Raw genomic sequence first — 14,223 nt, forward strand, 5'->3', positions numbered from 1 at the left:
TGAGCCAGGATAATTCCCACCATCAACCTTGAGCCTCTATATGCACGAGCACACACAGGAACCACACACACACACAGACAGACAGACAGACACACACACACACACACACACACACACACGTGTACCCATATACATGCAATCATACAGATGGGGAAAAAAGTATCTTTAATTCCTGTGATTCACATACTACCCAGAAGCCTCTGGGTTCCTGGAATTTTTAATGTAAGTCAAAATTGCTTGACAGAAACATTTACACACCACAATTTTCACTAACCAACCCTTGCCAACCTTAATAGCAAATGTGTGAATCAGGCATTCTGCACAGACGATGAGCAAAGGCTTCAAAGGCCTGGGTTTGCTGTCTGGGAGTAGATCTTTCTGGTGTTTGGGAGGCCCCAAGAGAGGAACAATGACCCTTCTCCTGCACACGTGGAAGGTAAGTGGATACCCGGATACCCGGCTGGGAGAGCGCCTCCCTCCTTCCCACAGGCATCCCCCGAGTGTGAGGATGGAACCGGCTCCCCTCCAGGAGCTGCACAGTAGAAAGGCAAGGTGAGCTGTGAGTTGGCCCCGTTTAACTCCACCTCGCCAGCTGGAGGTGACTTCCTCTCCTCGGTGAGGGGGCCTTCTCCTTTCTTCTTTTCTTAGCCTGAAAGTGACAGATCTCAGGAAAGAATGCCAGAAGGAGCCTGTGGTAAAGACTGGTAAGACTGTGGTAAGGACTGGTAAGACTGTGGTAAGGACTGGTAAGACTGTGGTAAGGACTGGTAAGACTGTGGTAAGGACTGGTAAGACTGTGGTAAGGACTGCTAAGACTGTGGCAAGGACTGGTAAGACTGTGGCAAGGACTGGTAAGACTGTGGTAAGGACTGGTAAGACTGTGGTAAGGACTGGTAAGACTGTGGTAAGGACTGGTAAAGACTGTAATAAAGACTGGTACACTTTGGCAAAGCTGGCAAGTCCCTATGTAGCCCACAGAGATGCCCAGGGTTCATCACCCTCTTTGCTCTGGCATTTTCCCCCTTGGTTCCCTGGTCCACGTGTTTAAATGCCCTCCTCTGGCAGCCATCCTTCTGTGCATCTAGAATAGTCAGCCTAACTCATGAGAATGGACTGACCCAGTACTGGTGCCTCAGAGAAGTTTTGGGAACTTTATAAAACTACCCTCTGGGGATTCAGGGAGACGGCCCGGTTGGTAAAGTACTTGCCTCACAATCCTGAGAACCTGAGTTCAGATTTCCAGTATCCACATCAAGGCCAGCCTCTCTGTGTGTGTGTTTGTTACCCATCGTTGGGGATGGAGCAGAGACAAGAGGATCCCTGGGGTTCACTGGCCAGCCAGTCTAGCCAATCGGTGAGCTTTAAATTCAGTGAGTGATGTAAGATGGTGAGCCGTTGGGGAAGACACAATGTCAACCTCTGGTTTCCACATGTATGTACACACACATTATAGGCATGCATTTACATACAAACCTACATGCACACACAGAAATACACTGCAACACACACACACACACACACACACACACACACACACACACACACACAGAGTTCTAAAACAGATCGGATGTTAGTTCCAAATCCACTTTTCTCTATCTGTCTCCTAGTGATGTGCCTGTCTTTGCCTGATGGTGGTAGATGCATCTCTAAGTACCGTGATTAAACAGCAAACCACAAAACAAGCAGTGTTTATGTCCCTGCCTGTGAGGGGAAAAAATACATTTGTTTCACAGTGACTCATGTGAAAAGGAAGAAAGATCATTTTTGTCACATCCCTTGCAGCCTCCATGTCCATCGTGATGCTGCTCGGCTATTATTTCAGACATGTGAGTCATTGGTTCATATTATTGTATTTCATGATGGTTTGCCATATTCTGTAGCTACTTATTATTGAAATGCATCATGATCGAAGAGCTGAGATTTGAAACAATAAGTTACTCTGTGATTTTTAAAACATGGAAGCCCACTTGAGTTTTTAGAAGCAGTGAAGCAAGGCTGCTTTCTCTTCCTGCATAATAATAAACACATACCCCCTTTCCTATGCCCAAGACAGTTGTTCCTATGCCGATGTTTTTTTCTGTGCAGAACAAAACAGATATATCAAAATGAAGGCCATTTTTTTATTAGTTAAGAGTCATAAGCTCTTATTAATAGGAACTTTTTTTTTTTTGATTTTTTGAGACAGGGTTTCTCTGTGTAGTTTTGGTGCCTGTCCTGGATCTTGCTCTGTAGACCAGGCTGGCCTTGAACTCACAGAGATCTGCCTGGCTCTGCCTCCCAAGGGCTGGGATTAAAGGCATGTGCCACCACCACCTGGCTAATAGGAACTTTTTATATGTGTATTTGCAGGTAGAATATTAAGAGATGAATTGTTTTGATATGGAAAAGATTCTTTGTCACAAGGTTGTAATACCTCTGGTGCACCTTGTTAATATTGTTTTGTTTCTCTTAAGCAAAGTTAATCTCGCAAAGACTTCTGGGGGGCAAGGGCAGGGACCTTGCTGCTCAATACTGAAATCCAGGTTTTTTTGTTTGAAATTGAGAAACTAGTCTCAAAGTTTTTGTCCAAGGAATTATCTTTATGTCAAATGCAACCACAATTGAGCCAACCTCTAAACAGAAATGTAAGAATCATTGATTCTAGGATGTTACTAGCCAGTGGCAAAAATAATTTTACACCTGACTATAAATCTCTATGGGTATGTTGTATATGTGTATGTGTGTGAGTACAGGTACTCTACATAGAGTCATTTTATCTGCATGTGTATAAGATGTGTATATGAATGCCGGCATGTGCATGCCATCTGTGGTGTGCATGTGGAGATCAAAGGGCAATCTCAAGTATTGGTTCTCACCTTCTACTTTGTTGGGGACAGGGTCCTTATCACATGCCAGCATTGCTGGCCTGTGAGCTTCAGGGGTGAGATTCCTTCTGTCTCTACCACCCATCTCACTTGAGGATCATTGAGATTACAGATATGTGCTACTGCTATATTTTATTTGGGGAGATCCAACCTCAGGTCCTCACATAGAGGAGCTCTCTCCCCAGCCCCTGGCTATGTACTTTGTCACAAAAATCCTCTGATTTCATGGTCTCAGATAATGTGGCGCTCAAGAGATGGTTCCAGTTTTCATGTATAAGCATCAAGACACACACAAATATTTCCCTGAATGTTCATTAAGATTGCTATTAGAACTGAAAAGGTACCTTATAAAACTTTGGCAATGCTACACTCTTCTACCTGTTCCTGATGGCCTTTCTTTCCCCCACAGTGTACTCAGTGACACTTTGTACACAGGTATTTAATCATTGTATCAGAGTCAGACAGCGCATGCTGCTGTACATGACAGGAGGGGCACGCTGTGAAGGCATCTCATCGTTTTTTAGCATTTGTTTTTGTCTGGTGCCAAATTAGCTAATTTCTTTTATGTTCAAAAAAAAAAAACCCACATGCTTTCCGAGTCTCATTTTCCTCCTATCACTTTCCAGTTGAGCTTTATGAAGACGAAGATGTCCGTCTCCTGTTTTCTGTGCTGCCCCTGGGCTCTATGTAGGTCACAATTCTGGAGACAGAAATAGGACTCCATTTGGTGTTTGTGTCTCTGGCAGCTGCATCATCATCTTGTATGAAATCCAGACCCTCGGGGGTGGAGTCTTCGCATCGCAGATGGTGCTCAGTGCTGGAGCTCAGGGTGCGGTTGCTCAGAATGTGAAGGGTCTGTTTGTTTCCAAGTGGTCTGAGCGTGGACTGAGAATTTCTCTGGGGCTCATAGCTCTTTAGCTGTTGAACTAATGCTGCCAGTTGCTGCGGGTTGGCAGGCTGCCCACCCATCTCCTTCCTCCTGGCAATATCCATCCACCGTCACAATCAAAGGCAGGGTCTCCATACTGCTTGCCGTTACCAGGACTATAGATGCTCTCGGCTTCTTCTGAACTTCAGTCGGAAGTTGTCTCTCCACCACAGATGCCATTGCGTAGAAGCTCGAATCCTGCAGTGTTGATAAAGGAGATATGGGGACATCCCGAGGGAATTTAGCACTGCCCTTGGTCACACGGAGGCTGGTGAGCGAGGCCGGCCGTCACCAAGCACTCACTATTTCATAAAGCTGTACTGACTTCGAGACCTCATCTCCAAGAGCTTCAGAGCAGGGAAGATCCCAGAGAGCCTGACAAATGCTTACAGGATGTGTATGTGACACACAGTAGTAGTTCAGTGAGCTGTGCAATAGTCTCTCCTTATGAACCCTGAGGAAGCCACACAGAAGGGAAAACTCCTCAGCTTCCACATGAAGGAAAGGACTTACAGGCTTCAGCATACTGGAGGTCATGAAAGAGTTGCAGTAAGAATAATAACATATATCCAGTTTTTACTCAAATCCACCTATAAATATTTATTCCGTTTTTATCTCCCTATGCCATACTTTTTCTAAACTATTTGAAAACTGCTCAGATCTTTGTACTTTGTTCCTAAATTCTGCAATGTGCATTTCCTAAGGGCAGGGACCTCTCCCATCACCGATGCATGCTGTCAGCGTCAGTGAGTTTCTCACTTTGGTTGAATTGGACATGGATGGTTTATTTCCGGTGGCCGCACACTGGCACATTTCCAAGGTGTCACACAATGGAGGTTGCTTTTTAAAAGGCAATAAGAGAAACAAAGCCAACATCTGCATGGTATGACACAAGCTTTTAATGAGCTCCAAGATCAGAGTCTCTATCTTATTACTCCCAGCTGAGGTAACAGTTCAAGGTCTGGACTTGAAATGGTTGAATTTAGGTGCCTTATGGACATGCTAACGGTGCCCATTGTGGTGGCAGGTTTTGACTGCCAACTTGCCACAATGTATTGGGAAGAGAGACTCAAGGAGACATTGTCTAGATTAAGTTGGCCGTGAGTATGCCTGTTGCCTATGAGGAATTTATTAATTGGATTAATTGAAGTGGGAAGACCAACCATAAATGTGGTCATATTTCCTATCAGCATCTTATATTAATTCATCACTGTCTGCTCTTAATTATGAATGTAACATGACTAATTGTTTCAAGTTCCTGCCTCCTACATGTCCTCACCATGATTGACTGCAACATGTAATTGTGAGCCAAATAAACCCTTTTTCCTTTAGGTTGCTTATGTCAGGGTGGTTTTTTTTTTTTTTTATCACAGCAACAGCAAACAAAACCAAGACACCCTCCGCAAAGGTATCATCCACCATACCCTCTCACACATGTGGGCCCTTTACAGATGTTCTGGGTTCTGAGTTTGATATAGTACTGAGATTTTGGTGGTTGTTTTGTATTAAGTATCTAATGGGGAAACAGTCACTTCTGATGAGGCTTCTCAATTATCTTCATGTCTCAAATTGAAATATAAATTCTATGCTAGACCCTGAAACCCAGACCTAGACAATGGAAGGCCATTTCAGTAGATCTGCATACCAGAGTATGAAGGGGGAGGACACAATCTGCAGGCTCAGGGTTATAAGAGAACAGCTAATGGCTTGGTTGTGGAGTTCCTAGTTCCTTAAGTATTTAACTTGAAGCTTTCCAGCACTTACTATCACAAAATCAAATGTTTTGGAGAAGGTGGAGGCCTGCTAAAGAGTGTTAATTGTGTCAGTTTTTGCTGGAAGCCTCTAGAGAGAAGCACAGATGCCCTTCACACCCAGCAATATCCACTAAATTGAAGAGGCATTTCTGTGATGTGTGACTATTCTTCCAAAGGGGTATGCCGGTCAAGTTCATGAAGCTATTACAGAATGCCCAAGACTGAGTGATTTGCAAAGAGTATAGATTCATTTCTGACAGTTCTAGAGGCCGGGAAACCCAAGATCAGGGGGCCTGCTTCTAGTAAGTCCTACATCTCCCCATGGCAGAAGATAAGAGGCAAGATAAAGGGCATTCGGAAGAGGGCTGTCTCAGTTAGGGTTTCTATGGTCATGAAGAGACACCACGACCATGGCAACTCTTATAAGGAAAATATTTAATTGGGCTAGCTTACAGTTCAGAAGTTCAGTCCATTTTCATCATGGCAGGAAGCAAGGCAGCATGCAGGCAGACATGGTGCTAGAGAAGGAGCTGAGAGTTCTTATATTTTGACATACAGGGAATAGGAAGTAGTCTGAGACACTGGGCAGAGCTTGAGCATATATGAGATCTCAAAGCCCACCTTCACAGTGACATACTTCCTCCAGTAAGGCCACACCTACTCCAACATAGCCACACCTCCCACTAGTGCCCTTCCCTTTGGGGGGACATTTTATTTCAAACCACTACAAGGGCTGAACTCAATTTTACAGCAAACACACTCTTGAAGTACTGAACATCTGCTGGAAACATCAATCAGTTGGCAAGAGCAAGGTCCTTGGGGCTTAGTTGTTTCTTAAAGCCTCCAAGTCTTGGGACAGTTACTTTGGAGATTAAGAAATTTGGGGCACAGTCACCCCATATAGGAGGTTCTGAGGTCAATGTTTCTTGCATTTTTTTTTTTTTTTTTTTTACTAAGCAAAGTCCTCTGTATCTTCATACTCTCCATACCAAACTCACTTTCTGTGAGACTCTCTGGGGATGTTCAGAGCTGTTCAGATGTCCTGGAGTTGGTGCAAGAATAGCAATGATCTATTGTTTTGCTTTGTTTTGTTTTGTTTTTGTTTTTTTCTGATCCTGTGAAGAAAAGTCACAACTGTCAGCCCAGCTGGAGTGTGACGTCGCACTATTTTGTGGGGTGATTTTGCTTTACTCTGTTTCTGCAACAGAGTTGGTAGGACTAGCTAGCTATACAGAGGCAGTGTAAATGTTCTGGGTGTCATGTATAGTCAGGTAACTTTCCTAGAAACAAATCCACATGGCCAGCAGGGAATCAGTTCCCCTACAACTCATGTCTGGGACCATCCCGCCACCTTCTTAAAGTCATGGGGAGTCTCTGGGCTTCTTCATGGAAAAAAGATTCTGAAAGGCCTCGACTCCTTCACCAAAGTGGTTCCTGTCATGTGGCCCTTGACAACTCCCAGCAGTATCCCATGGGCACCCCACCAGAGACTGTACAAAGTGGGGTGCTAGTACACAGATGGGAGCCACACCCCTATCCACCTCCCATATCTGAGCAGCACTCACCTCCTTCATGTCTGGCTTCCGTTCTTTACTTGAACAGCCAGGACTGCTGCTTTTGAGAACAAGCTAGGAGTGCCTCTACCCCCACTCCCACCCCAGACACTGATCCTGGGGTGCTGTGGTTCTTCCATACCCATGACAACACTTAGTGTGGCCACAAGAGACAAAGGACAGCCATGGCAGACCTCATCCTTCACTAAGTCCCAGGCTAACTCTTCCCTCTACCTTGCATCACCTCTGTGGTGCCAAGACACCATGACAGCAGGCCAAGAGCCCAACGCTTGGACCTACCCAGCCCCACCACACCAGAATATGAGGCCAGGGGTCAGGTGCCAGGTCCCAGCACAAACTGAAGTCAGCCAAAGTCACTCCTCGACTCACACAGTCCCCACAGCACCTGTTCCTCTGTCCACCCACTGTCAACAGGATTTTGTAGAATTAAGGGCAGATAGTGGCAAACAGCTGTTGTTCCAGCTACTTAGAAAGCTGAAACAGGAGGATGACTTGAGTCCAGGGTGTGAAGTCCAGATTGGGGAACCAAGAAAGACCCCATCTCTTAAAAGCAAACAAAACAAAAATAACAACAGCTGGCCCACACTCATGAATTGATTCTCCAGGTGCTTTCTGGGAAAGCATGGAGTCGGTGTGGCTCAGCTAGTGATTCCCCTCCCCTGCTCATCAGAGCTGCAAGCTCATTTCTATGACTTGTTACCCTCTTTTGGACAAACTGCCCCCACAATATTGACAAATGATCCCTTGGTGTTTGCAAGTGAACGCTATGCTGACAGACAGTTCCCGAGTGGGTTGACCCAGGTGGGTCAGATTGAGTTGTCTCTAAACTGACATCATCATCTGTGGTTCCAGAGATGGGTGGGGGCTTTGGACCTACAAGTGTTTACAATGCAAAGGGATTGTGTGTATTTATTCAAGCTACAGACATTCTAGATCGATTGTACAAGCAGGATTGTTTCCATTCTGCTGGCATCGCTCTTGTGGAGCGTGGACTGTCTTGGTCAGTGGAGTGTAGGGGTTGTCACAGAGAGCACTGCAGACCACTCCAGATCTATATGTGTTGTTCTTATTGTTGTTTTTGGTTTTTCAAGACAGGGTTTCTCTGTATAGCCCTGACTGTCCTGGATCTCTCTCTGTAGACTGGCTGGCCTCGAACTCACAGAGATCTGTCTGCCTCTGCCTCCCCAGTGCTAGAATTAAAGGTGTGCATGACTACTACCCAGCCTAAATTTTCTTTTTTAAAATTTAAATTAGTCTCTTGTGTGGGTGTATGTGTGTGTGAGCATGGGTATGCACATGCCACACCTCAGGTGGAGGTTGGAGGACAACCTGGGATTTTGTCCCTTGTTGCCCACCTTATTTGAGATGAAGGCCTTTTTATTAGTTCAGGATGGAATATGCCAGGCTAGCTGGCTACTGAGCTTCTGGGAGGACTCTTGTCTCAGGCTCCCTTCTCTCCCTAAAATTTCTGCGATTACAAACACATGCTACTTTATGAATTCTGGGGATCCAAGCTCAGGTTCTCACAATTGCTGGGCAAGTGCCTCCTACGGAGCCACATTCCCCAGCCCAGAGGGATTTTAATAGAAGTCAGTCTCACTCAGCGAAGTGATGATGTTGCTTCTTGGAAGGTCGGAACTGTGACTGTGGATCCTAACACTGTAATTCCTTTCTTCTCTCTCTCTCTCTGCAATCTGCTGGCAGCTGTCCATACCTCGCGGTGAACATCACCCCCGCCATCCCCGTGGTCGGTGGCATCCTGTTCTTCTTTGTGATGGGGACTCTGCTTCGGACCAGCTTCAGTGATCCGGGAGTCCTCCCTCGAGCCACTCCTGATGAAGCTGCTGATCTGGAAAGGCAAATAGGTAACGCTGAAGCTCTGCTTTTAGCCTGTGGTCACTCCCCATCAGTGCTGGCTTCCAAAGTGGGGGACAGGCGGGGGTGTTCGTGCAGAGGGCAGGGCGCTGGCTGGCATGAAGAGTGACCGGGAAGGAAGGAGGCCGTAAGAGATGACCCGAGTAGAAGGTTGGGATGAGAAGTGGTCGAGGTAAGACTGGGGGTGCTGCAGAGCTAAGGCAGGGCCTGTGGCAGCATGCAAGAAGGCCCTCCAGTGAGCAAGGTTTCCATACGTTTCTTTGAAACTCAAGCATCGGATTCTGCTCTGGTCCAGAACCTCAGTAGTTGAAACTATTTCTCTTGCTCTCTGCCTGTTATGGCAGCTTGCCTAATTTCCATAATAAAAGCTAAGTATATTAGTTACTTTTCTCCTTGTTGCAACAAAACATCGGGCAAAGGGATTTAAAGAAAGATGGGTTTGTATTGGTTCACTGGCGGCGGGTACATCCCTCCTGGTAGGGAAATCATGGTGGAGGAGCCCCAGGCAACTGGTCATAGTGTGTTTGCTATCAAGAAACAGAGAGATGAATACTGGGGTCCAACCCACTTTCCCCTGTTCATTCAGTCCTAATCCCCAACCCACAGAACAGCACCATACAGTGGTAAAGTGGCTCTATCCACCACAATTAATCTACCCAAGAAGCTGCCTTATTAGACCAGTGATTCTCAACCTGTGGGTCACGACCCCTTTGGGTTCGAATGACCCTTTCACAGGGGTTGCCTAAGACCATTGGGAAGCACAGTTATTTCTAGTATGATTCATAACAGTAGCAAAATTACAGTTGTGAAGTAGCAATGAAAATAATTTTATGGTTGGAATCAACACCACACAGGGAACTGTATTAAAGGTGGCAGCATTAGGAAGGCTGAGAACCACTGTCACAGACAGCCCCAGAGGCTTGTCTTTCGGCTGGTTCTAGGTCCTGTTAAGTTGATGATCAATATTAAGCCACCATACAAGGCAAAGTTACATCTTAGACTGCCTTATTTATCCAGCCTAGGATCTGGGGTTTCTTTCCTTACACACCACAGCGATACAGACCAGGAGTGTATGCTGAAATGCACAGCTTTATTTTCCTTAGAAATTAAAGCCTGAAGCTAGAATTCACAGCATCCTAATGTCTATCACAACACCCTTTCAAAGTTTGAAACTTTTCTTGTGAGTAAATGCTCTCAACAGTGTGTCTCGTGGCTGTGTAGCTTGGTTGCTGGCGCACACTGGGGCACACCAGTAAGTCTGGTTACGATGGCAGTCGGCCTGTGATGACTCAAAGTGATTGTATAGAATAGGCCTGGAAAAGCCACCCAGCAGGGATTTCTCCCCTGGGACCCTTTGCAGCCTCCGCTCAAGCTGCAGAGACGCCCCTTTGCCATGGCACCAGCAGGTACAGGCGCAGCCAGGGCTAGAAATGCTCTCCCATCCCCCAAGGACAAAGTAGGGCTGTGTCCTTCTCTCAGCCTTTGCTCCTTCCTTCATTCCCGCCATGTAGAAGGGGGTAGGCTGTCTTCGATGCTGGGATACCATGGTACCACCGGCTGTTCTGCAACCAACTTGTTTTCTGAGGTTGAGAAGAAGAGAGAAAGAAGTCGGGGGGGGGGGGGGAATCTCTTCTCTAGCCACTGTGTCTTGGGACACACTGCAAGCCTTCTATAAGGACTTCAGTCATTTTTAAGGATGGTAGTGACTGTCACGGAACTTTTCTCACATCCAAGTAACTCTGTGAAGATAAAGTTATTCTTGCTCTCTTTTACAAACAAGGAGAGTGTACCCCCCCAAAGAGGGGCTTCAATAAGAGGAAGTCCAGAGCTGGAGCCATTGTCCCCTCCCATTTTTTGTATCCCCAAGGAGAGGAAAAGCTAGGGCCAATTCTCTTTAGGAGAAGGCTGGATTTGTAGTCTGGGCCATTTCAATCAGCGTGCATCGGGAAAGTCTTCTGCCTCATGGAAACCCACAGAAGGTGAGACAGTGTGTGCTGTGACCCTCTGGGCCACTGCAGGAGCCTCTGCCAGAGCAGTGGTATGAAGGCTGGGTGTCCTGCCTCCCTTGCATGTCTGGGATGCATTGGGGGCGCTATTGGACTTCTCTGCTGTACATGCAGATTCCCAGAGGCACAGTATGTTGAGGCTTAAGTATCTTTTAAAATGAACTGTGTCCCATGACTCTATGAGACTCTAGGAGAGATAGATTGAGGGATGGATCAGCCCAAACAAGACTTGATTTCTTGTGGAGGGAAGAAAACCAACTGAAACAGAACAAAAAGAAAAAAGAAAAATGTCAGAAATGGTCATCGGAATCCAGCAGGTCGGGAGCCGCTATTCCCAAAAGACTTGGAGAGGTTGAGTAAAGTCTGGGCATCTGTGGCATTCTTTCCACATGCTTCTGTCCCCAGCCCCAGTGCTGAAGGTAGAGGTGAGGAAATCCTACCAGGACCTGGTGAACCAGGAACACTACCATTTCCCTCAGAGGGATGACCTCGATTCCAAGTGAAACACTAAAAATATCAATGACCAAGTGTTTATCTTAAACTATAAAGGCAGAGCAAACTAAACTCAAGGCAAACAGCGACAGGGGAGTTCATAAAGTTTGGAGATGAAACCAATGGCTAGAACAGAGGGAAACGCAGGGAAAAAAAATCAATGAGGCTAGAAGTTAATTCTCTGCAAAGATCAACAACATTGGCACAGCTTTTCCTTAATGATGAAAGAGACAGACAGACAGACAGACAGACCAAGAGGAATCATTAAAATCAATAGCAGACTGACTTCCAAAGATCATCTGTGGAGAGCTGGGGAGGACGTGAAAAAGAGGCTCAACCCCTTCTGTCGTTAGGGGGGATGTGAATCAAAACCACATGAAGAGCCCACAGCCCCCACCCCCAGGGTGACTCTGAAAACAAAAATTGACCAATCATGGCAAATGTTAGCAAGGACGTGGAAAACCTGAAATGCTTACTCACTGCTGATGGCAATGGGAAATGGGATATCTGTTTTGAAAAACAGTGCTTCAAAATTCTTGAAAAGGCTGAACACAGTTACCACATGACTCAGCAACTCCACTCCTAAGTATATAGCCAAGAAAAATAAAAGTATCCATTTCCTCATACCAACTTGCTGCACCTGGTGATCAGAACCTGAGCAGAACTCACAGGTCCATCAGTGGGTGAGTTGATGACTATCATATTGTATCGCCTCGCAATAGAATCCTATTACCAATTTTAAAAAGCCATGTATGAACCAGGAACATGATGCTAAGCAAAAGAAGCCACACGCACAAGACTGCATATTGTGGGACTCAGTATATTTCCTAAGAGCTAAAAGACAGATCTTGAGAAACAGAAAGGAGAGCAGTGAAATCCTGGGACACAGGTAAGAATGCAGGTTAATTAATTATACCTGACGTGAGGCGGAGGGCTGATGTGACAAAAAAAAAATTGAGGTGACTTAGCTAATGGTGATGGCTGTACAATGCAATAAATGCACGAAGAATTATTGGGTTGTACACTTCAATGGGTCACCGTTGTTTGTAAATTATAGTTCAATAATGTGATTTTTTTTTTAAGGGGAGGAAGTAAGGGAAAGAGAAGAGAATATGGAGGGGTAGAAGAAACTGCTGGGATGTGGGTTTGTACTCTAGCTCACCCGTTCTCTGGCTGCGTAACTTTAAATGAGGGCACACTTTTCTCAGCTTGTCCCTCCGTGTTCTGTCTACACAGTAGGGGCAATGGTGTGGGTCTTGTGAGATATTTGCCAGGGCCCTGGCACTCAGTAAATTATGTTATTTTTACCTGTTGTTTTTTAAGTTCTCCTCTTTTCCCAGCCAGTTGTATCTTTACCTTCTGCAAACACGAGTTCTCACCAAAGGCTATCCAAAGTGCGAAGGGGATTAAAGGCAGAGCTGGGCCCTGTACCTCCCCAGGCTTGGGGGGGCGTGGCGGGTGTTCAGGCACATGGTTTCCCTCCTCATGGCTGTGATTCTTGCTCAGGACTCCTGTATACTCTTGGCTTTGGAAAATAAGATTATGTTTCTGATGAAACCTTAATATTTATTTTGTGCTATCTGGCTGGAGAAAGAACATGAAAATTTAGATTTAAAAACTGTATTATTGTTATTAATTGTAATTACCTGCTTATAGTACTGCTGTGCGTAGAAAAGCCTGCTAACAGCCACATGATTATTGAAGGTTTGCCGAGGATTTGAATAGCCTCCCCACCCCACCCCTACCCTCACCCCCAGGCTTCTGCAAAGGCATGGGTATCTAAGAGTGCTCAGGCTTCAGAGCCTGTTCAGGGGCTCTTAAGAATGCCATGAGGTTCCTTCTTCATAAAAATGTTCCCAATAACTTAGGTTGCAAAACAAAGGCATTAAGGAGCAGCAGGGGTCCAGGGAAGGTCATGTAAAGGTCATTTTCAGACTTCCTTGGAAACCCCACAGCTTTAGGTCATCCAAGAGCAATCTGATGCCAAGTGACTAATTTGGAATTAGAAAACAAACAATCCGTGGCTGACACACTGTCCTACAAACGTCAGGGCTGAAGTGATTCCTTTCGACTAGAGACAGGTCTTCCTGTGATGGAAATAGAGAACCACACAGACCCAGCTCTGCCCTACACTCCCTGGAGACATCTCTGCCCACCCTCTCCATGGTCCCACAGCTGACAAGACCAGGAGCATCCTTGCAGACAGTAGGAGACAGACAGGCCCTGCGAACCTGGCCTGTTGACTCCCAAAGCAAGATGAAGAAATTCTTCCAAAGGCACAGTCACCCAAATATTAAGGGTGAGGTCAATCCATCGCTGAACAGCGGTGGGATCAGATCTAAGGAAGCTGGTGGGCTTTAATACATTCACAGGGCTGGGGACATAGCTCAGTGGGAGAGTGTTTACCTAGGATAGGATGTTCTGGGTGTGAGGAGAAGATGGAGGGGAGTGATCCCCTGAGGGGATCCACTCTGTACCTCTCACTGCCTACCTGGGCCACCTGTATTCACATACCCAAGCCTAGTCTCCATCTCCACTTCTCTCCCTCTGCCATTTTTCTTTTTCCTCCTTCCAAATCTCCTCCCTCATTTGACTAAACCATCCATCAAGTGTTAGTTCTATAGGTGAGTGTGTTAGGAAGTCCAGCACCACCCTAAAGCGGGAAGCTCCAGCGGGCCAGCAGCCCAGTTCTGCACCCTCCTGGGTGAGCTACCCCCGTGAGTTTCCCAG

General features: G+C 46.1%; 1 protein-coding gene across 1 annotated transcript in view; it reads left to right on the forward strand.

Annotated features, from left to right (window-relative positions):
• Zdhhc14 (zinc finger DHHC-type palmitoyltransferase 14) overlaps window positions 1–14,223 on the forward strand; it is a 260,731-nt gene that overhangs the window by 148,176 nt on the left and 98,332 nt on the right. The window contains exon 2 of the mRNA XM_059272812.1: window positions 8,825–8,985. Coding sequence (XP_059128795.1) covers window positions 8,825–8,985 — 161 coding nt within the window. The remainder of the gene's footprint in view (window positions 1–8,824; window positions 8,986–14,223) is intronic.

The sequence above is a fragment of the Peromyscus eremicus genome, chromosome 8b (assembly GCF_949786415.1).
Source record: "Peromyscus eremicus chromosome 8b, PerEre_H2_v1, whole genome shotgun sequence".
Taxonomy (NCBI): Eukaryota; Metazoa; Chordata; class Mammalia; order Rodentia; family Cricetidae; genus Peromyscus; species Peromyscus eremicus.